General features: G+C 42.5%; 1 protein-coding gene across 1 annotated transcript in view; it reads left to right on the top strand.

Annotated features, from left to right (window-relative positions):
* Positions 1–3018: 3018 nt before the first annotated feature.
* Positions 3019–23562, top strand: part of TBX15 (T-box transcription factor 15) — a 95101-nt gene continuing 74557 nt past the window's right edge. The window contains exon 1 of the mRNA XM_061988753.1: positions 3019–3220. Coding sequence (XP_061844737.1) covers positions 3019–3220 — 202 coding nt within the window. The remainder of the gene's footprint in view (positions 3221–23562) is intronic.

The raw sequence follows: 23562 nt of genomic DNA, 5'->3' as shown, positions 1-23562 counted from the left end.
GCGGGGGAGCAGGGTTGACTCTTCCCCCCCCCTCCCCACCTCCCCTCCATTGCCCCATCCCTCCCCTTTCCCCCCAGCACATCCTTCGTGTGCGCCGGGCCGCGAGGTCGCTGCAGGGGATTGCCCTTTCTCCACTCGCCCCGAGAAGCAGCGATACCTTTGTGTTTATCGCTTTTGCACCGCCAGGCGCAGACGGGCAAAGGGAAGGCGAGCTGTGCTAAATCTCCCGAGCATCGGCGTAGCGGCAGGGAGGAGGGAGAGGAGCGGTCGATAGCGGCTGTGTGTCCCCGCGGCCTCGGACACAGCTCGAGAGACAGGGAGGGAGCTGCTCTCCTATCCCTGGCAAAAGGGTCTGCTCCCTGGAGTCTGTCAACTAGGGGCCGTATTGGCATGGAAACTGCTGTGTTTCTGGTCGCTGCTGAGGAGGCCGTGTCCCCCTGCCAGGGCCGGGCGTGCGGTGGTCTCACACAGCTCATAGACCCCGAGCGGCAGCGCGGAGAGACGCCGGTTAAGAGACCTGAAAGCGCTAGAGGCTGCTTTAGACTGCCGACCTGTAAAAACACACTCAGTGGAAAAACGTATTTTTGAGCTCTTACATGAGCCCTCAAATTTCTTTTAAATCGCCCTTCCAACAACATTTCCTCTCGCTACAAAGCTATAAATAATCCCCTGTTCGCTTGGGCCCTCTTTCTAAAATCTTCCTCCAGCTTCTTGTAAAGCTTTCCTCGGTGTCCATCTCCCAGACGAGTATTTCAGAGGGTTTCAGAAATACGGAAGCGGATTTATTTTTATTTTTGTTTTATTTTTTAATTTGGGCACATGCTCTCAAGGACACGGAGCCAGGGACCCTCTAGAAAGACATGTTTCCCCTCCGGGACCCCACTCATCGGTCTGTCCTGCTGCCGGCTCCCTCCAAGCCCCAGCCCCAGTCTCTGGCTTCTCCCTTCTTGCCCCTCCTGCCACCCCAGTACTTTTCCCGGGGCAGTGCCGAGGAGAGGACGGGGAACACACGACACTCCATGTGGCAGTGCCGCTGTGCCCGGCGCTGAGCCCTCGGCGAATGACCTGTCAAAGGCGATGTACAAGAGGGGAGGGGAAAGGAGCGGCGGAGGCGGGGGTGTGGGGGGTGTAGGACGGGTGATGGGGACGCGCAAAACCTGTTTCGCGGCCTAGATAACAGGGCTTAGAGTTCCCGGGATTTCTCGAAGAAAAAACACCTACTTTCTCGATTTCCATCCGAAATCGCTTTCGGTGCATGTGAACCTCGGCATCCTGTTAACGCGCCAGCCAGAGCCAGCGCTTTAGGCTGGGCAGGGGGGGGGTTGAAGGGCTTCGCTGTGCCACGCAGACATGGGCACCAGCAGTGGGATAACTCTGGTAGCTAAAGGAAATGTGTGTGCGTATCCCCCACGCCTGGCCCCTTTACTTGTGTCCAGCCCCATCGAAAAATCTGGCTTAAGAAAAATCCAGCTCTTCCCCAACACTGCACAAAGTAGCTCAGCAAGCACCTTCGGTGGAGCATCGGAGCAAAAAACAATCCCTTCCCGAATTTTGGTGCGTATCCTTGTCCGCTTTTCCACCGTAGTAATTGCTTCCCTTACTTTATAAATATTTACTGTTTGTTTGAACCTGTATTCGATCGTCGGGATCGAATTAACCCACAGTGGCTTTGCTCGCTGTATTTTCCCTAGAGGGTGTTTCGCTTAACTTCATCTATTTTAATTTTTTTCCCGTGATCCTATCGGCTAATGAAAACACACCGTGCTTCTTTCACCTTCTCAAATGCAGCCCTTGTCCCTTTTCACTGCGAGTCCCCGTCTCCCCGCGCCGCACTACGCACGACCGCGGAGTTTGAGAGTAACTGTGGACTCTCCTCAGCATGGAGGGTTTCAGGGCAGAGTGAAGAGGCAAAGCAGAAAGAAAGTGTTCAGTATCATCCAGGCAGCCGGACAGAGTCTGTACCTAGCAAGTTTGATCTCCTTGTAGCTAAAGTGGCAAAAAGAAGTGGGAAAGGGGGAAAAAAAAAAAAAAACGCAAAGAGAAGGCACTCCCCCTGCCCGGAGTGGGGGCAGAGTGGGTATCTCGATCTATCTGCCCTGTTGTCGATTCCAGCCCACACCACCTTCTCAGCCTCGCCGCTCCACGGACACGCATCGTTTTGCGCCCATCCACTCCCACTTCCCCCGAGACCAAACACCGATTCCAACAGCGCCAGTAGTAGATGGCATGGATGACGTTTTAAAAACACCCCCTCAACCGGCACCCCCGGGGGGGTGGGGGGCGGAAGCCCCTCTCGGGTACTTTTGTGTGGGGATTAACTAGCAGGAGCCCCTGGGAAACCTGAGTGCGGTGGAGAGAAATGCAGGAGTTGTTACCTCTCTGTATTTAGAGCTATGGATTTCCTACTGCCTCCCCGTTCTTCAAACAGTTAATTCTCCCGGCCGGTGCTCCAGGACTCAGATGGCCAAAATTCCTCTCCCTGAAGCCCAAGGCTCCCTCCCCTTCCCATTGGGTCGCAGCTTTTGGGTCTCTCCCGATCTCTCCCTCCTATTGGCCAGGGACAGGTTTAGTGGTTTTTTTTTCCCCCCCTTTTTTTTTTTCCCTTCCTTGACAGGCGCACGCAGCCTGCCTAACTCTTGGAGAGAGAGAGGAAAAAAAAAATCCCAGAAGTTTGGATCAATCAGAGAGAGACAGAAGTAAAGGGGAGAAGAAAAAAAAAAAAAAAAAAAAAAAGATGAAATCCAGCCTGCAGCCCCTCTGAGCAAGTGCTGGGGACCTGGGCTGAGCACACCCTCCCGGCTCTGCCGACGGAGTATCTGCAGCCTCATGTAGTGCCTTCGGGAGACTGAGGGGCTGGTTGGTTGTTTTGTTTTGTTTTGTTTTGTTTTTTTTTCTGGAGGTGCAATTGGGGAGGGGTGGGGGGGAGAAAGAGGCGAGAGGCTCTGCCTCTGGTCCCCGAGTTCTGCGTTCCCAGCCACTGGTTGCTCATCTGCCCAAAGGTCTGGGCTGGGGGATAAGATGAGTGAGAGGAGAAGATCGGCGGTGGCCCTCAGCTCCCGAGCGCACGCTTTCTCGGTAGAAGCCTTGATCGGGACAAATAAAAAGAGGAAACTGCGAGACTGGGAGGACAAGGGGCTGGATTTGTCCATGGAAAGCCTCAGCCCCAATGGCCAGCTAGGGGACAATGAAGACCCGACTCAGTGCTTGGATCTCAACCCCGGTTAGTGCAACTCCTTTCTCTTCGGAACACCCCTCGCCCCAGCCCCTCTCCCTCCCGGCCGCTCAGCCCAACCGGGAGCTGCCCGCCGGGAAAGTGGCGCCGGGCAGCACGTCCCGGAAAACATCGGGAATGGGGGAAGAGGAGAGGGGGGAGGATTTTGCGGAGATTTCTTGCATTTTAGGGGTTTTTTTTCGGTTTACGGGGACTTTTCTCCTATTCACTGCCGCTCTTTCCCCGCCACAATTCCGTGATGCCCCGAGAGGGAGCAGCGTGTTCCCTCCGCTTCCTCCTTCTCTCTCTCATCTCCCTCCTCCTGCCTGCTGGTCGCGATAGACCTTCCCGGGTGTTATGGGGACACGCGTTTCGCTTTGCCCCGGAATTTCGCCACCATTGCGGGAGTGTCTTGTGGGTCGGGGGCAAAGGAGTGGGGCACGAAGCTGGCGTCCCCGCGGAAGGGATCACCCCTCTCTTCTTCCGCTCGCCTTTCCGAGACACCATCGACCACCCCGAGTCTGCGCCGAGGAGAGGGGACCCCTCGGTGCACAGGCACCCACGCCCTGCAGCGAGCTCCCGCTCGAGTTCTCCACGGGCAGGGCTCAGCGCGGCAGCGAGGGGCTGGGAGCCTGATCCTTTCCTCCGGGATCGGTCCCGCCGGGGCTCAGCGCCTGGGACGGACCGTGCAAATCCCAGCGGCTGCGAGGGGAACGTCGGAGGGTGGTCTTCGCTCCTCGCAGGGGCACTACTCCCGGCAGGGTAAAGAGCCTCAGCTGGCAGCAGGGGCAGCGGGTGAGGGGGGGGTCCGAGGGGTCCGGCCCTCGCTAGCGAGCCTATGGCCTCCTGGGAACCGAGGCGTATGGACCAGCGCCGGGACCCCGGCCCTTGGTCGGCTGCATAGTGTTTGGGGAGAGAGAGCACGGGACTTCCCCTGTACTATTTGTGCTTTTAATTGAAAACTTTTATTTGTTTATTTATTTTTATTTAAAAGGGAGCCGGTAGCTTGGAGTGATCATTTGGCTCAAGAGAAGCCCTCGGTCTGCTCTTGTCCCCTCGGCGGTTTTGCTCCGGCTTAAAATGACGGTCCCTCAAAAGCAGCCGCGGATTCCCGGGGACTCTGAGGGGTGAACGTGTGCTGCTCCCCATGCTTACTCTGCCCCCCTCGCCCCACACTGCCTCCCGTGCCCTTGTCACCATCCTCCCGCCCCTGCTCCCCAGCACCCTGCAACGGGACAGAGGGAGCGGCCGCGCTCTCGCAATTATATTGGTCCGAGAAAAAGGAATTTTAGGTATTTTTTCTTTTACTATTATGGTCGGGAAAAAAGGTCAAGCGATTTCTGGGCGCGACTCCGTAAGAGCAAGGGCAGAAATTTCCTCCATTCGTGCCAAGTGTACTCTGTTGCACTTGGAGAAGAAAGCACCATTTTATTTTGTTGGGTTTTTATTTTTTTTTCGTGATGTCCTGCCCTCTATCAATAAACATTAGCCATCGCAAACCCAGCATAAAACCCCCCAATCAACAACAACAACAAGAAGAAAGTCTCAACCGAACGCAAAGGGGAAAGAATTCGGGATCAAGGTATAAAAAAAGATTTACTCTAAAAAAAATATTAAAATCTGCTAAGTATTTTTAAAGGGAGGGACTGTCCGGGAACTCCGAGACCTCGCCCTGCTCCGCTCTCCGCATTTCCATTTGTTTGTAACCGCAGCAGCTCTTCCCGCTGCAGGTCCTAAGGCGAAGTAGGTAAACTCCGCTATCGGGGACCTCCCGCTCAGCGGAGCGATGGGTGTCCAAGGGAAGGGACACAAGCAATCGAAATATTACCCACTGATAAATTAGCTCACGGTTTCCGAGTCTTTCCCGTTTAAAATAATAATTACGCGAACAAAACGACAAAAAACCGCTTTGCAGTAACAGAGCAAAAGTGTTCATCGGTTTTCTTCTTTAGAATTGTTTATCATTATTTTTTAGCCACAGTAATATGTATTTTTGGACGGTCTAGAATTTTAATTTGATAATTTCTCCCCAAATTCGAAACAAAAAATTCGCCCCCCCCTCGCCCTTCACCCGGGATCAGACTAGGGAGCGGGAGAGCATGACTCTTAATGCCTGAAAGCTTAGAAAGCAAACGTGATGTTTTTCATAAAGCAAAGGAAATCAAGAACAGTTTGAGAAATAATTTTTTAGGAGCTTGATAGACTTTAAATGAAGTCCGCGACTGTAATTTGCAGCCACTTCATTAAACCTAAATCCTCCGCGGTATACCTTTGCTGCTGGGTGAAAATTGATTAGTGGCTCTATAATGGCCACGAAATTCCATCTTTACAAGACTCAATTAAGACCAAACTTTACACCTAAAGTATTTTAAACTTGCCAAATCTCCAGTGAGATACAAAAAAAAAAAAAAAAAAAAAAAAAGAGAGAGAGAGAAAGAAAAGGGGAAAAAAAAGGAAAAAGAAAAGGGAGTTTGTTTAGCGTCCCAGAGGCTCAAAACTCGAAATCACTGCCCCTGCGTAGAGTAGGAAATAACAGAAGGCTGCTGCTTCTGCGGGAGATTTTGGTACGGATGTGCTTACGGAGAGGCCCCGAATATACGCGCTGGGAAATCGTGTGTCGATTCTGTGTGTGATAACGTAAATCGGCCTAGCCCGGTTTATCCATCTCTCCATGTAATTCCCCTCAATTTCAGCTCGAGAGGGTCTGAAAAGCCGAAAAACTTTCACCGCAGGGAAACAAATACCTCCAAGGGAAGAATAAGGCTTCGCTATTCTCTCTGCAGCTCTTTTCCGTCTAGATGGCTATCGCGATTTCTCTCCCACGCGTTGGCCGCGTCTCGCGGGGATTTTCCTCGTCGTCCCCAACGCGAGTGGTTCTCGGGACCCCGGGACCGTAGTGTCGGCGGGGTGGCCCCGCTCCGCTCCGCGCATAAGGTCTTCACTGGTTCGGCGCTGGACGTATACAGAGTCCAGCTATTTTTTTGAGGGGAGGGTTTTCCCTTTTGGCGATATCCCTCACTCCCCAGGTGGAATTTTCCATCCGTGCCTAAACTCCTTTTCGACAATATTGGGGATCCTTGAGTGCCCGAGAGACCCTTCCCACTAACGCGTCCTCCCAGGAGGGAGATGCCGGGGCGGGGGGTAGCGTGGGGAAAGGTGCGAAAAGCCAACGGATAAGTTTCCCAGGTATGTAAAAAATGGATACCTAACATCCACTTCACTTATATATGTCTCCGCCATGAATCTTGTCGCCAGAGTTACTGTGCTTGTTTTACGAGACTCATTTAAAACGGGGATAAAGCTGGACTTTAATCACGTGCGGGTTTTAATCGCGAAGTTGTGAAGACGAATGCGGGATTGTAGCGGCATTCCCGTTCTGTTCCCCTCCCACTCGGGGCGCGCTGTGCATGTGGCCAGGGCTGGGCCGTCGGGAGACCTTGGGGCTCGGCGGAGCCTACCCGCCGCCGCTGCCCCGCATCCTCCGTCGGCCCTCTGCTCTCGCCGCCGCTATGGAGAGGAGGAGGAAGGAGGAAGGAGGAGAGTGGCGGGGCGCAGGCGGCGGTGGGCGCGCCTCCGTCCCCTTGGCAGGTTTGGTTTCAGAGGGCAGCAAAACAATGGGCTCGAATGTCTTCTGGATATTTATAGATTAAACCTGATCAGCGGAAAGGTCACAGGGGTGGGGGCATGCGTTGCCTCCCTTGATGTATATGTTATTTACCATCGTTTACAGCGGTGGCTTTCGTCGGCCCTTCCCTCTGTCTCCCCAGGGCCGCTGGGACAGACCGAAGCAGAGCCGAGTGAGGTCCTTGTGCTCTTTGAAAGTTTAAGACTTTAATTTTTTTGGAGGGGGGAGGAGAAGGGTTGACACGTCTTTCCGAGGACGCTTTACTCCCGAAACATGGCCATTCCCTTAGGAAAGATGCTATCCAGGCGCTTCAGAGGCAGAGCAAAACGAGGCGTCTAAAAATGCATCATTTCTCGGCTTTGGGACCGTTCTGTTGCCTCCAAAGAAATACGCTAGCGAGTTTGCAAACGAATTTCGCCAATGCAGCCTTCGTATCACACATCCCATCGGTACTTTTGATTGCAAACGTTAAACACGTACACATCAGTTTTTTTAAAAAACAAGCAAACCAAAACGATTTTATAGAATTTTATTTTCTTCAATCAGCGAAGACTTTGCATTGCAAATCGTTTTTCGTTCTATATGCTGTTCTAAGGCTACATTAACAAAGCTTTGCAAGGAGAGAGAAAACACCACGGCACGCATTTCGAGAGTTACAACGTGTTTATTGCATCTGTTTATCCATAAGATTAAGATCTGATAGCTTGACAAAGCCTTCCGTGGCTGGCAAGAGTCAAACCTCCATCTCTTTTACCATTGAGCGTTGCTCTCTTGCCTGTCCTGGGAGGCGGCAGGAATACCCATACCAATATCGCTCCACCGCAGGGTACCTGCTTACCTTGCTTCTGAGCAAACCTCCTCCCCCGGCGAGGCTGCGGGAATCACGCAGCCTACCTAATCTCCGGAGAGGCACACGAATTTTAAGAACGGGGAAAAAGGTGATTGATAACGCAGTTTTGTTGTTGATTTTATTTTGTTTTGGTTTTGTGTGTTTTTTTTTTTTAAATATTACTGCTTCTGAATGCTTTGGTGAAGCTCCCTTTTTACAATTATTATTTTTCATTATTTTTAATTTTTTATATTTTTTAAAGCAGTGGGTAGGGAGTGACTTAATTTGGTGCCAGACATAGTTTCTCGCTTCATCTTTTGTTTGAGCGCTCGGCGGATAGAACTAGAACTTCAAGAACTGGCAGACAACTTTTTCTCGTCTGTTTCCCGAGGTAGGGTGAATCGGTGTACATCGTCCTTTGCATGGTCCTCGAGGCTCACCCGTGAGCCGTGCTAGGTAAGAAGGAGGCATAACACAGGGAGCATCAGCTCTGCCTTTGGCAGAAGTACTTGGGACTGGGAGTTATTGGTGCCATGCTTTTCTAACAAATGTGTGTATGACTGGGATCATATGAATTCAATCCACCTGTTGGATCATCAGTTTGCTTCCTAAAGAGGCGATGCCGAGCTCAGATCCATTGCTCCCTTGTGAATGCGATGGAAGGAAATGCGAAAATCTGATTCTCGTAATACCTCTGCTTTCCCCCGTACTCTGGACGCCGAGCTCATGCTCTCTCCCTTCCCAGAGGAGGCAGTTACAGGAGGCAGATGGAGCTGTCCAGATGAGAGCCAGGAGAGCTCTTGGGGGGCTCGGGAAAGGATTGCCTTGGTCAAGTTCGTATCACTCTGACCTTGGAACCAGTGGAGACAGAGAGTGAGAAGGATTTGTCTCTAGAGGTAATATGCATCTTACTGAATTGGTGAATTGCTGCTGGTGGGTTTGTGAAACTTTTCCTACAGAGGTGAATTGCTCACATCATATTAAGAGAGCGGGTAACAGAATAATAGAGACAAACTTTGCAGAACAGCAGAGTGTTAGAACAAAGGCAGCGCGTCAAGCAACGTCTTCCCTTCTTTTGTATGCATTTCAAATCTGTAGCATTTTTTACACAGGTTTATTCCATCTGCTGGGAAGGGGAAAGCTGCTATTTCAAAAGAAGTTTCTTGTCTTTGACAAGAACTTTGGGAGAATCCAAAAAGCTTCTGTTACAAGCAAAAGTCAAGTAATTCCTTACAAACCATCAATCACTTCTCCCTCCTCCCACTTGGGACTGAGGGCTTATATCAAATATCAGCCCAGCTAGCCTCTCCTCAGGCAGAAGTGTCCTGCTTTATCTGTATCTGTCTTTAAGGAAAACTGATGCTTTTTTCAGATGGAAAAGTTTAAAGATGTCTTCCAAGAGCACTACATTCAGGAAACAGAATTTACATTGTTTTATAACACAGTTAGTGTCGCTTAAGTCACCTCTATTCACACAGATCACTGTTCTTATTTTGATCAGTTGGATCCTATATGACTGCTTGCAATCTTATGTCTTCAAAGGTCAAAGCATGTTTTTTTGGTGGGGTTTTTTTGATTTTAGTTTGTCCTTTTTTTTTTTTTTTTTCCCCTTGCCTTCAGATCTAGATTAATAAGCTTACAGTAGTTTAAAAAATACACTAAAAATCAGTCTGAGAGAACTCAGAAAATTCCTGGATATATTGAGACCAGCTCATATGGCATTTACCTCAGTTCCTGTTGCAAGTACAATCTATTCAAGTGTGGTTTAAATCACCCCAAGCGTCTATGTTGAGATCTGTAGTTTACACTGGTGATACAGAATCAAGCTCAAGGAAAGAAGCTTTAATTTTTCTAAAACTGACAACATTTCAGAGATTAACAGAGTTTCCCAGAGAGTCTGAGCTTGCTGCTGCCTGTTGCTGGAATTACAGGATTTTTTTGCTAGCCTTCGGGTCTGTGACGCCCTCCTGAAAAATACGACTGCTTTGCAGTAATGGGACAGGATGTTATTGTAAATCCTGACAGCAAAAGCAGGGTGGGCATACAGGAAAATGGTCAGATGTGTTAACCTGAGAGCTGTTGTGGCTCCGTTTGGAAAAGTAGCAGCAAGCACTTGGTTGTGCAGGGAAACACAAGCAACTGGGGGCTTCCCAGTGCTCTGATGCCTAACCCTGTCCAGAGCAGTCGTGCATAGCAGGACATTAAAAGATTTGGCTTTTCTGGCTTGTTATTCTAACTAGAATCTCCGCAGGTAGAGAGCACCATGCAGAAATGCTGAGACACTTTTATTTTAACAGAAAAAAAAGGTTTAGTTTTTTGCTGCTTGTTTCCAGTACTGCTTAAAATAGGTCTACAATTCCAACCTTTCTGCCTGCAAAGCATTTCTCACAATACCATGTCATTGCACTTCTTGTGGTAAAAGTCGTAGCGTGCTTTGATGAGAAGGTCTAAAGCAAGAAAATATGGTGTTATGGCAAAATAAAATTAAAATATCTTTGAAAGCATACTAAGATATTTTTTCTGACTGAGCAGAAATGTAGTGACAATTCTAGCAACAATATTCATGCCAGGCACATCCTTTAATTGTGTATTCTGCAAGATCAGAAAACAATATGTCAGTAAATCAATCCAAAAAGTGACAAAAACACTTGTTATAATAATATTTACAATAATATTTCCATACCCCATTTGCTCAGTTGATCTATTGATCTGGCAGTATGGTGAAGATGGTGAAACGATTGTCTGAGTTAAATCCCCGTGACAGTGGCTTGTCTAATATTTGTGGTATATTTGCAAATGCCAACTTACAGCTACTAGAGGAAAGGCTGCACCTAGCAAATGTCTTAGGCCAGCATATACTGATGTGTAGCAACAGAGGAATTCAGGGGAGGATTTTTAGTTTGGGAACTGAGCAGAAAAACAGTGAAAATGATGAAGAGGCATTTAGGTTTGGTTTAATAAAAGATTTTTTTTCCTTTTCTTTATTGAGAAACAGAACAGCTTAGGTTTTGGCCACCCTACTTATTTTTGTATCACCAAGCCCCTTCATGTTTTTAAGCTATGTTACCACTTAAAGAATGGATACCCAAAGTTCCTTGCTCCAATGAATTTCATATGCATATAGCTATATAAATTTGAAATGATATAATGAAATTAATTTTGATTTAGATAATAATGAAATCAAGCATTTGGACACTTAAAACTTCTTCCCAATTTTTCTTCTTTTAACAATCAAAATTCTTTGCCAAATTCTGCAGAAGTTCATAAATAAGTTTTAATTTCTCCCAAAATACATTTTCTTGGTTAATTCCCTATACATATTAAAAAGAAAAAAAACTCAGCTAAACTGTTGCAAGGTAGAATTCAGTCTCTGTCAGAGCAGACAGTTACACTGAATTGCATCTGCACCTGCTTATTCTTCCCAAGGCTTTTACTTTTTTTTTTGACAGAAAAGCTTCCAGTACTGTTAGATGGACATTTTCAGCAATATCCACACATGTAGCTCTTGGAAAGGAGCTTGGGAAGAAATTATTGCCAACCACCTGAAAAAGAACTGATGTGAAGTTTCTGAAGAGTACTTAACCAACTGGTTAAGAACTGTCACAAATCATTCTAATAATCAGCACATTTATATGAATGCAGCCACAGCAAAGAATTGTTTTAAAATCGGTGGGCAAAGGCATGCAGAATAATGAATGGCTTACAGTTCTTTGACTTCACTCAGGGTCTGGATGCACTCTTGACTAGCATTAACATTTTTTTCCCATGACCAATGAATTAACAAAACCAAGCCTCTGCTTTTTAGAGCTTCAGGAAACAGAGAACTCCCTGATCAGAAATCTACCTTGAAACTAAAGGGAAAACTGAAGACACCAGGGTGTCTTTGCTTTTAGTTAGAATGAAGAACTATGCATTATAGACTTCTTAAGAAGCTGCACCAGTTAATAGTAGTATCCTTAAACAAGATACCAAAAGTGCTGTCTGACTTTGTGGATGCTTATGGACAGAAAATAACTCTAAGGAGAACACTTCATAACATTTAGAAATGCATGGTGCATACAATGAGTAGATTAGGCCGTCTTTAAAAACAGATTCTTGTTGATTTATCCCTGAAATGTCTGCAGATCAGTTCTGTAACTTTGAGTTTGCTGAGGAAGAAGGGAACTGGGGAACAGATGGAGAGATTCACAGATAATGTTGATTTTTTTTTTTCACCTTCTTGCTGCAGTGGATTGTCCCTGGTCCTGCTTAGAGCATCCTACTAAAAGGTCAGTTATTAAATGTTCATAGGAGTTATTGCCCTAACTTGCACAAACATCACTTGGTTAGATGAAGAAATTGTCCCACCACTATCCTGTCAGCCCTCTTTCGGCTTTGCATGTAGGTGTACTCTGCATAGAAAAAAAATGCAATGTGCTTTAAACAGTCTTCCTTATCAGGGCAAAAAACAGTAGAATATCCAAAATTAGTAAACTAATACACAGGACGTGTCTCATGACACTGCAAAATACAGTAATGAGAAGGCTGTATGTAATCAGGCAGCTGCTGAAGGAGGACCCGATTCTGCAACATGCTGAGCATCTGTATTTCAAAGGACTTTACGGTGCTGATTTTCAAGGGTGCAGCTTTTGTGACCTCATTTTCAGCAGCATTAAGAAGGCGTAATCAGCACATAGGTCTTGACCTCTTGCTTGATTTCTGTGCTGAGATGCCCTAAACAGCCAATGATAGGCAGAAGGTAGCCTCCCCCTCAGCACAGCTTTCAGAACTGGAATAATTTTGACTTATGTATGGGGATTTCTTTTTTGTCTGCTGGAAGTCTGTATGAGTAAAATAATCATGACAGTGAGGTTAATGCCTGGGTGATCACTTTTATGCCGTGGAAGGATCACGTTTTCCTCTGCTCTTCTGTTTTCCTGCAAATGCCTGATAGTGTGAAAACTATCATCTTGGATCAGGTACAGGTTTCTGGAATACACCCGTCTTTGCAATTTTTAAGTGCTCCTGCCTTTTTATTGTGTGATACAATAAATCAGTGCTCCATTCAAGCCAACGAGGCTGTTATTTTTAAACAGAGAAGTTGGGGTTTTTTGCTTCAGAAAGCAATCTTTTTATGCCAGAAGGTTGTAGGAAGCTGGGAAAATATAGAACACTGCACATGGCCATGGATGCCTAATGTTTTTTATTTCACTGAGGAATTTAGAAGATAAATAGAAGATTTATTATTGTAGTATTTGGGGATTTCCTGTGCCAGGCTCCTTGGAGCAAATAAAAAAGGTCTTCATTTACCATCAAACAACCCTAGCAAAGTCTCCATCTGCCTAGCAACGAGTCAGTCACATTATTCACTTCAATGCTAGGGAGTGTTACCCACATAAGACTGTAACATCACAGTGCTGTTATGCGGGTCCCTGCAATGCTGACGGAGGGGCAGAAAGCTGACACTGCCCATTAGAGACTGCTTGGACTGTTCTGTACAGAGTAATTCTGTTTATTCCATAACTCAGGAAATTGCTTCTGGGTTGGGGAAAGGGAGGGCAGCTGTGGAAGTGCCTAGCAGTGTGCCCTTACAGAAATTGACAATAATTATTAGCTTTTGTGAAAATGGTTGTATTGTGCAGCTTCAGGAGAAAACACACTCGTTCTGCATCCTGGAATGAAAGATTTGATAGCAAAACATTTGTTTATTAAGAGTGTTTCAAGACTGGTTGCTTGAGTTACATTGAGATACTGATCATCATTTATCCTGGATGTATTTGGGAAAAATTGATTCAGAAAAAATGGAGAGAAGTTTGCCTGTGTCCATATGGAGCACAGAAACGAGTAATGCTGTGTGGTTATGGCCTTTAACAAAAAAGGAGTTCAGCCCCAAAAGAGGATGAAAAATACCTGGGGCAGCTGTTGCTCCTGTCCTTTTGCCATGTTTGATACCTTGCCCTTTGTTGTGTTTTTAGGCACCCACTGGATTGGGATGTCCCTGGGCTTCTGTAGCTACTGACTTGTCCTTGTGCTGAGAAATGGTGGAGGAATAACAAATCAAGATTAGGAGCTCTATAGCTCACCCTGGATGAGGACTGTTGCTCTGAGGGACTCACTTGGTGGGAACAGTGAATGGGTCACCATTGTGTTAGCTTTGTTTTAATGTTGAGTTGCATGTGTATACTATCCTCCTGGAGATGGAATGATGGTGAAATAGGGAAGAGTTAAAAGAGGCAAAGGAGTAGAAAACCAGGCAGAAAGGGGGATCACGTTGTGAAGAGAAGAACGAAGCAGGAAAGGGAGCGGTTCAGGGCTTCATTTCCTACCTATCAGCTGCTCGCAGCATGAAGAGGAATTAGAAACTGTTTTCAGGCTTTCTCCCTGCATCTGCGTACCCTCCTGTCTGGTTCCTTCCCACTCTTCCCTCAGACTTAATGAATGACATGATTCCTATAAATGGAATATACTGTCCAAAATAGTTTATGAAGGCAATTTAATGTATTATACCAAACAAATGTAATAATCTGATTTAGCTTAGATATTTAAGAGGCTTGGGAGGAAAAAGGGAAAAACTCTTACATTTGAGAGGAAGATTTCAGGGACAAAGAACAATGTTTCTCCCCATGGTCTTTGTTCTCCATGGTTTGAAGTAAAAAAATCAGGAATTTCAGGAAAAATTATAGCGACTCTTCCAGACAAAATATTTTTTCTTACAGTGATGTCCTTAGGACTTTTTAGAGTAACACTGGAAATTCTGTTTGCTACTTTTTTAAAAAAAACTTTTATCCAGACCTTCAGCCATTTTATTATTAATAGATCATTAAGTTGATTTTAGTATACAATTGCATTGGCTATACATTATTGATTTCCCTTGTATATAAAAATCAGATATTTCAGCTATACAGAGATATTTCAGCTTTATATTATTAATAGAAATAGTATACTGAAGTTTTTTGTGTGACTGAGAGAGCATATTAGTTATTGTTGCAATGAGTGTAGTTATTTCTTACCTAGAGGAAATTTCTAATTGCCGGTTAAATCACGCATAGCACATTTCTTACTGCTGAGGAAATGATTAAACTGGACTAATTATCTGACTATAGTCAGATATAGTCTGACTGTAGTCAGATAATGCAGTCTGCCCCATCCACTCAAAATTTCTACTCATTGTTTTGTTTATTTGTGTGTTTTTCCAGTAGATGGGTGTGGAGGAAAGAGGTAGGCAGCTTTTCTTCCCAGCAGCAAAATGGTTTGGAAATATCACTCTGTAGCCACATAATTATAATAGAGAATTATAAATAGGAGTAAGGATCTTTTATTACAATTACTTATATTTGAATGAGAATGTTTGTGAACTGACCCTTAATAAATTTATTTATCAATATTCAGACAATTGCTGAGTATTTACAAAAATGCTGGACAGTACTGAATTAAAATATACATAATTACATCTCAGATCGTTGCTATTCACTGTAGCATTTACACAGTGATGACTGCTGTGCAGATAAATAGGGAGCTGTTATTGCTGTTACAATCAACTAATGAAGTGTATAGTAGTTATTTTGTATTTCTTTCCTGAAAAAGAAATGTGTTTATATTTTAATCACTTATCCCTCTTTCTGCTTCCTTTTTTCTTTACCCCAGATTCACAATTGTGATGTTTTTGATTCTTCTTAGTCCTAACTTTTCTCCTGTAAATCAGGATGACTATTTAGCTTGCTTTCTGAAGCAATTGATAATTCACTGTTGTATATACTTAGACTGTTGAGTCTTTGGGATAACCTGATGATCTCCTTTACTTATGTCTAAGAATACAGTGGAGTGTCCATTCACATCTAGGGCTTCAGGATATTGCAGTTGTGGAATAATATTTTGAAGGTGCTGCTGGTTAGTCACCTTCCTTTAATAAGACAACATTCACACCGACCATTTACCCTGAGGTTGGCTAAATTTTTTCCCATGTACATACTAAGATGTGATCTTCATTTTGTGTGCCAGACTTTGCTTCTTTGAGCACAGCAGGTCAAATGATCTTAACTCTTCCCTGGTATCTCTATCATTAGGGAAACAGGGACTTTAACCAGTAGTTGTCACTATTTTACTTGTGGTCTAAGTTTGACATAGTTTAATAACAAATTCAAAGAGTTGCTTGATAATATTTGAATAGGAACTCAAATTTCAATATAGTGAAAACCCTAAATAAAGAATGAAGAAATAATGAAAGTGGAGTTTTGTGACGTAGAACAGAGGTCTTGTGTTGTTTCAGTGCACAATGAATTACAGGTGAAATCTCCAGTTTATAAAGAATGTTTTGTGCAAAAAAACACTGGGAATTCCTGAGATACGGTTCCTCTTCCTCTGTCTAAGATGTTGGGAGAAAACCTCTTTCTTCATGTGCATCTTAAAAACAAACAAGGATATAGAATATAATTATTTTGTCACTTCTGTGTGCAGAGAGCAACCTGGAGGCTTATTTTGCAGAGTTTGCAGAGCAATTAAAAATAACAGGATTCTCATTTCAAATTGTTTTTAAATACGTACTGATTTAGTAAGGAGAACACAGGACTCGGTCGGTGTTTGAGACTATTGAATAGGTGATCTGGTAGTTTCATTTTCTCCAGCTAAATTTTGTCTACCCTCGCACACATATAGAGGTTATTTTTTATGACGACATAACTGTCAAAAGTTATTCTGAAATAATTGTTTCTTTGTTTCTTTTCAGAAGCATCTGTAGATACTTATTTAGGGCCGGATTCAGCAAGCAGTTGAGAACTCTAGCCTGTCCTGTCACTGTATTTAAACAAAAGCGTAATAGTGAGGATGACTTGTACAAAATATCTAATATTCCACCTTTTTAGTGAATGTAGTTTTCTTTTCTCTGTTTTTTTTTTTTTTTCTTCCCCCCTCTTTTTCTTCTTGTTCTAGGATTTATTTTGTTTAAAGATTAGGGATGTCTTTTTAGGGGATAAATCCTCAATGCTCTTATAATTTCATAAAAAGTAATTGTTTAATATTGAACCACAAATAATTTGAATTAAAATCCTATTTTACTTGCTTATACTTTCTCCATATTGTGTGCATGTATAAGCCTTTCTATAGATTCATAATATGTACATGTATATGTTATACTAATAACATTTTATAAATATATGTTTTAAAATAATACTGTAGACTAATATTTTTCCAGGACCACTGAAATAATTAATTTAAACATTTAACATATTTCAAGTATTTTAGAAATACCAACCTTTTCCTTTCTTATTTTGCACTTACAGTTTGTTATGGCAACAAGTATTAAATACTAGTGTTAATGTTTGAGAACTAAAAGTAAGAGAATAATACTCTACAAGAGGTTTCAGGCATTTGGCAATGAAAGCTACTTTCATTTTACCATGGAATTTAAATGCTTTGCTTTTTAGTGGGAGAAGCATTGTTTTCTGCATTGATTTATCCATTCCAGTTTGCAGAAATATTCAGAAGTTGGAGGTAGAACTGTCTGTTGTCTTTGGTGAGAAACACTCGGCAGCACGAGCATTCCCCTTTATCCAGAAGATATATTCATGACAACAAGGGTTTCCCTCTAGGCAAAAGTGGAGGTGAAATCCTTTTTCAGAAGCGCAATTAAAAAAATTCCCCGTGTTAAACAGAAGTGCAAAAAACTCTTTAATGAAAGACAGATTGCAAACGTTTGCCTAAGATTATCACTCTGCTAAACTGAAGCAGAGCAGCTGAAATTCCTGCATCATCTACATCCCGCGAGCAAAGCAAGGGCAAAAGCTGGAGGGAAAATATTCAATAACATGGGATCAAGCAGCTGTGAGGAAGAAAAAGCTGTGCTTTTAGTCACTGATCTCTCAGCAAAATAAAAGAATAGTCTAGTAAAAGCCAAACTAAGCAAACTGGGCTGTGCCATGCCATAAATCCTTAAAGTGATACTTTCAAATTGGATCAAAAAAAAGAGATAAGTTCTGAACTCCTTCAGTTTCTATTCCCTTTAAATACTCTGGCTGGCATCTATAAGTATATAAAACTGTAATTTCTGTTTCTGTGATCCTTCCCTCTTTGTGTTTGCAAAGGTGGTTTCTGTTAGCGAGTTTCCTCCTTGCTATCTGAGGCCCTGATCCTGCCAAAATGTATTCCCGTCCTTTATTGCGGTGAGTCTCCCATCAAAATCCCTCCCAGCAGGAAAGGTGAGCTCACATTTATGTGTTTGTAGGATCAGCGCCTAATTGCAAGGGAAATGGAAACTGCACAGAGTTCTGTCTGTGGCACAAAACAAACGATAGAGAATATGGGGTAAAATATGTTTCTTTAGTACTTCAATTATAGAAATGCTAGACATGGGGTGTAACTCTAGTAAGGGACAGACCCTTCAGAGAGGAATGTAATTTTTCAAGTTGTGAGTATATAAGTATTTTCAGGTTTTAAGTGGGAATATCTGTTAAAGTAGCATGCATTGAAGTTATTGCAGTTGTGAGGTGAGAAGTTGTGTTCTTTATTTTCATTCTATGTGTTCCTTTCAATATAAAAAGGTCAAACCCTTTTGTTGCTTGCTATTGAGCTCCAATTGGACTTTGGTTGTATTTCCCTGGTGAATGATCTTGTTCTGCATATTTAGCAGTTCTGATAACTTAAGTCCATTCAGAAACTGCAGTATTTATTAAGTCACCTTTTATTGTGGTCATACAAAACAGAATGTTAAACAACATGAAATTGCAACCCCTTTTACGTCCTTACTGAGAAAAATAGTCTCCCTGAAGTCACTGGGAGCTGGAAAATGCATCAAATGCAATTTAGACATTTTACTTGAACCAAAAGCTTAAATTGCATTTGCAATTAAAAAAAAAGAAGAGAAAAAAGAAAAAAAAAAGTTATCTTAAATAATTTTCACACTTTCAAAGATGCTATAAAGATTTAAAGGATGATACTGGCATGCATGACCATGATTGAAAAACCTGTTCAAGCCATAGCATGCTGCCTTCAACTTTTGCTAGAGCTGATTGAAATAAAGACTGCAAACCTGCTGTCATCTTTCAGAGCTATGTAAAATCACTGCAAAAATACCTATCAGATGCAACCTGACAAGTTACCTTTCTTTCAGGGTATCAATAAGAGATAAAAGTTGGGGAAAGCTGTTTTTGGACTTGAGTTGCAGGAAAGTTACAAAGAAGAGAGACAATATTTCTTGTTCTCTCTTATTGCACATTGAAGTAGATGTTTTGCTGAGAGAAATTTGCAGAGCACAGGCGAGATGTTAGTATTTAGATAAAACAAAATATGAATAACCACATAGCTGCACTTCAGGAAGATTTTATAAACATTTTTTTCCACTCTAAAGGCCTAGTTTTGCTCTTATTTGGTGCCCTGAACTCTTGATGACTTTTAAATGGTGTTTCAGTGAAAGATGCAAGCTTCTTGCAAGCAGCTGGACAAAATGACTTGCATTGTGTCCTGATGTCCCTATCACAGAAATGTTAGTTCGTCCTCTTCCCCAGTGGCTGTGTCCCATTGTTTGCCAACATTTTCAACTCCTTGTATTTTTCTCTGAATGTCTCATGGCATCCCAATTTCAGTCCCAGCTCCTTTAATATGGTCAGACACAGGGTAGTTTTTGACTCCTGTCTCTGAATGTTCTGCCTGGATGAGCAAGTAGCCAAGAGAGTCTCTTATTTGAGGGTGCTAATTTGTTTAGATATTGATTTTCACAGAGTTTGTAGAAATCTAATTCTTTTGAGACCTCTATTCCTCTGTCAAAGTTAGTTGAAGTGAATCAGTTTGGATCGGTTGTTCCAGAAGATTAAGGGGACAGGGAAATTGATGAGCTGATGGCTTCCCGAGAGCCTAATTTCCTAAGAAATATAGCTAAAACTCTATCCCTTTAGGTTTAATATTCTACTGTTCAAAGGATATGATTTAGGCTAGAATTATTTTATATGCTTATGAAAGGATAATTAAAAAGTAATTTTCCACATTTTCACACAGTATTTGTCAGTTGTATAGCTTAATTCTTCAATTTTCAGGTCTGAGTGCAACTTTAGGAAACAAAACCAACTACATAATGCTTATGCAGATGCTGCTAAAAGGCACTTATTCTCTGTGCCCTTTTGTTCCTGATATAGGTCTTTTAAACATTATGTTTCCTCTCCTTTACCACAATATTTGCTAAGGAGAGAGATAGCTACCAAAATGCAGTATATAAGATATAAACAAAACGTCAAAACTGTTGGTTTAGAAACTCTGTAGGCTCACACAGATATCCCTAAGGTGATTTCCATACTTGCTTGGTAGTTTGGTTTAGAGGATACTATGTTTTCTGATGTTGAGGACAGTGGGGAACTGAGTTTGGCCCCAAATACTACTACTTGCATGCTGCTTGACCTTAAATCAGACATACACTGTATCGAATCTGATCCTGTACGTTTTGTTTCAACTGGTATTTGAGTGGTCAATTAATGATAAATAAACCTCTGTGTGTGTGAGACCCATTATCTGAGATTCAGAGTACACTCAAATGTGTGAATGCAAAGCTTCAGTCTTAACTGTTCTTTTGATGAATTCAATGTATTAAACTGCATTATTAAATGACTTCAGGGTTTTAGGAATGTCATTTTACTTACTTAATTTTTTCCAGAAGGAGATTTGAGTTGTTACATATTCAATTGGTTAACTTCACTTTAATGCTGACTCTGACAAACCTTTCAGGAGCATTTTCCCAGAAATTGCTGTGTCTTTGCCACTGCCTCTTTTTTGGGGCTGTTTTAGAAGCCCTGACAACTCAGAAGGGAATGTTTCCCCTTATTTGTTAAATGTTAGCATTCTTTATAATTATGATTAATACAGAATTAACATATTGCATATTTTTTTTCAGTGGTTTGATATAAATAGTTACGTCCTCTGAGTGAAAATTTCCCTGGCAAAGAAACTCAGATTAAGAACCCATTTACCACATAAGACTAATTTAAACCCCATATTAAGGGTTTAGTATAGTTCGTTGGCTCTTGTGTGGAGCACTGGATATGAATTTCACCAGAATATTTATAGATACAACATTCCTCCTTTGTATCACCATCTGCTCGCCACCTCTGTTTCTCTAGCTGAGCTGAGCTAGTCTGTACCAATGTCAGCGGAAGCTTTAAAATCTGCCGTTAAAATAGCAACAACAGCAGAGATCTGCTGTTAAAATAATAGCAACAACATCCCTCTGTGGGATGCTAGGGAACACACGACTATGGACAGGCTTCATCCAGCATTCCTTTCCTGCCCTGGGAGCCTTTAGGGGAAAAAAATAAGAAGAAAGAAAGAAGAAAGGGGCATGGACTTACTTTGTGTATAGATAGATGGAAATGTGGAACTACTTTTTCTCATTGTCCTAGATGAACACTGGGGAGAGAGCGGAACAATGTGTGGAAGTGCCATAGAGGGAATGTAAAGAGTTGCTCAGCAGATGAATTCAATGTAAACAGGGCTAAACCATCTGATAATGTTAATTTATACATTTTTTCAAATGACTCTCCTTGCAATTGTGTGACTGAGCCAGCTTCTACATGTACTGCAGCTAATAGAAGTCTTTATATTGGACAGCAATGGGACTGAACTTATGACTCACATGTGAAACACTCTGAAAACACAAGTACAGTTATGAGTAAGGAAACAAGATGTGAAAATGAAAGTAATAAATAAGCATTAAATTTTGGCAGATTTCTGTTTGATTGTAAGTGAAAACCATTGTGCAACATCATCTGGTTTGGTCTCTGCATTCTATGTTTTTCAAAGGGTCTAGGTAGACAATAATAGTGAATAGAGAAATGTTCCTGGGTAACATGTCAGCATGTGCATGTGTCTAATGGATTCTTATCATATGCAGCACAACAACTTCTTACTACGTTTTCATGTGTTTGACTAGCCAAACTTGAGTCAATGTAACACCTGATGTGAGAACAAGATTATGTTGGCTAATATGAAAGAAAGAGACAATCACAGTAAACAGTAATGTATCTCAAGAAGCTTTACTTTTCATACTCTGATGCTGCTTTCATAAAATAATAGTGTAAGACTTTAAAGAGACAAACTGAAATGTAGCACAATGTGGTTTTTTGAACAGATAAAAACTAAGGGCTTGAAAAATTTTCAAAGAAGAATCACTTAGGACTGAAGAACTAAGCTAACCATAACAAAAGAGTAAAAAAGACAAATCCTCAAGGCAGAAAGTGCCTTTAGATGATTTCTCACCCTGAAAAGTGCTTGAGTGACATTTTGCAATGGATTTTAATGGTGTAAAATCAATGAGGTTTTTTAGTTGCCTGGCGTGGGATAGGGCAAAGAATACCTCTGGCAAAACAAAACCTGTGATTTCCTATCCTTCATGGATGAAATTGTCTATAATTCATTTACATATAAAAGTAGAAGGAAGTTTGCTGATCTTGATGCAACTATTTGGTGAATAACTAGGCAGAAAACCAATTCTGTATCTTGTGGTGCAGTCACTGTGAAGGAGGAAGCCTAAAGAATAAAATGTGGGGGACCAAGACTGTTATTAAGTATTTACTGTATGTTTAATGAAGAGATCATGTGGAAAATATGAGTTGGAAATCAACAACTGATCATTTTAGAACTTCAGTGTTGTTATTGGTAAGGTGTTCAATCCCTAAAATACTCAAGATCCTGCTCAGCAATTGCGTGATACAAATAGACACTTATAGTTTCATGGCACAGGAAGAATATATACAGAATTGGTAATTTGAAAGAGCAACACAAAATGGCAGTGTAGTTAACAATCGATATTTTAACAACGGTGAGGAGCAGTGGAAGTACCATCTTCATAAGTGGGAATACCATCTTTGTATGCATCTTTGTTTCCTCTTACATTGTGCAAGATTTTTTACCTTGCTTCCCTTATGTGTTCAGAGAGCTGTCGGTTAGGTGGAACATCAGATGAATGTGTGAACTGCTAGCGTATCTACTGTCAGAGGGAAAAAGACTGCTGCATTTTGTTCTCATCTAAACTCTGCTAGTCTGTCAGCAAGAATATGTGGAAATGAACAGGAGACCAAAACAAGAGGGGAAAAGAAGAGATCTCCATAAGATAAAGGAACACAATTTATTATTTTTAATGACAGACATATGGAAGAGACACGTACACCAGAGTAGTAACAAGAAACAGTCTACCATTTAATAACTGTAGAAGATAGCGTTTATTTTTATGGCAGGTCAAGAGCCCAATCCACAAAACAGATGAAACTTTGCTTTCATGAGCTCAGCAGGCCAGACCCATACCACGCAAGCCATGACTGCAGTTGGACTGGTCTTTGAAGTTGTATCTGCCTTTGCAGTATCAGGCACATGAAGCCCAAGAGTGTTAAGGGAGAAAAATCTTTTAAAAATTACCGTAGAGAAAAGGGGAAGGAAAACAAAGGAAAACAAAGATAAAATCCACACTCTTGTGGCTATAAATCAGTTCCAGTGACCTGAGTGAATTTTCCCTTGTTGATACTATGTGAGGCTGACCCAGAAAGACAAAAGTATGAATACAGCAGCCGATTAGGTAGAAGGGCAGTGAGACAGGCATTATCTGTGTAATCTGAGATAAATTCCTTTTAATTTTGTTCAACAGAAATAAGAATTGCACAGTGTAAGCCATACAGATGATGTCAGTCTGGGTAGCATCTCTTCTGTGTGCCTAACTGCCAGTCAAGAGCTTTAGACACATGTCTGAGGCTTTAATTTGATCTTGAACTAGTATGTTTTACTTCCTTGGTCTATTAAGACACTGCAGATTCTTTCCTGCCCACTGCAAACAACCTAATTGGGATGAAATGCCCATAAGAAGTTTCCTGGCCAGGCACATCTTTTCTATCAAGGATATACCTGCCTGATTAGGAAGAATCATATCCATCATTAAGCCAGACAGTTTATTTGAGT

The sequence above is a fragment of the Colius striatus genome, chromosome 1, assembly GCF_028858725.1.
Source record: "Colius striatus isolate bColStr4 chromosome 1, bColStr4.1.hap1, whole genome shotgun sequence".
In the NCBI taxonomy this organism is placed as follows: Eukaryota; Metazoa; Chordata; class Aves; order Coliiformes; family Coliidae; genus Colius; species Colius striatus.
Note: the sequence above shows the minus strand (reverse complement) of the source record. Positions and strands in the feature narration are given on the sequence as shown.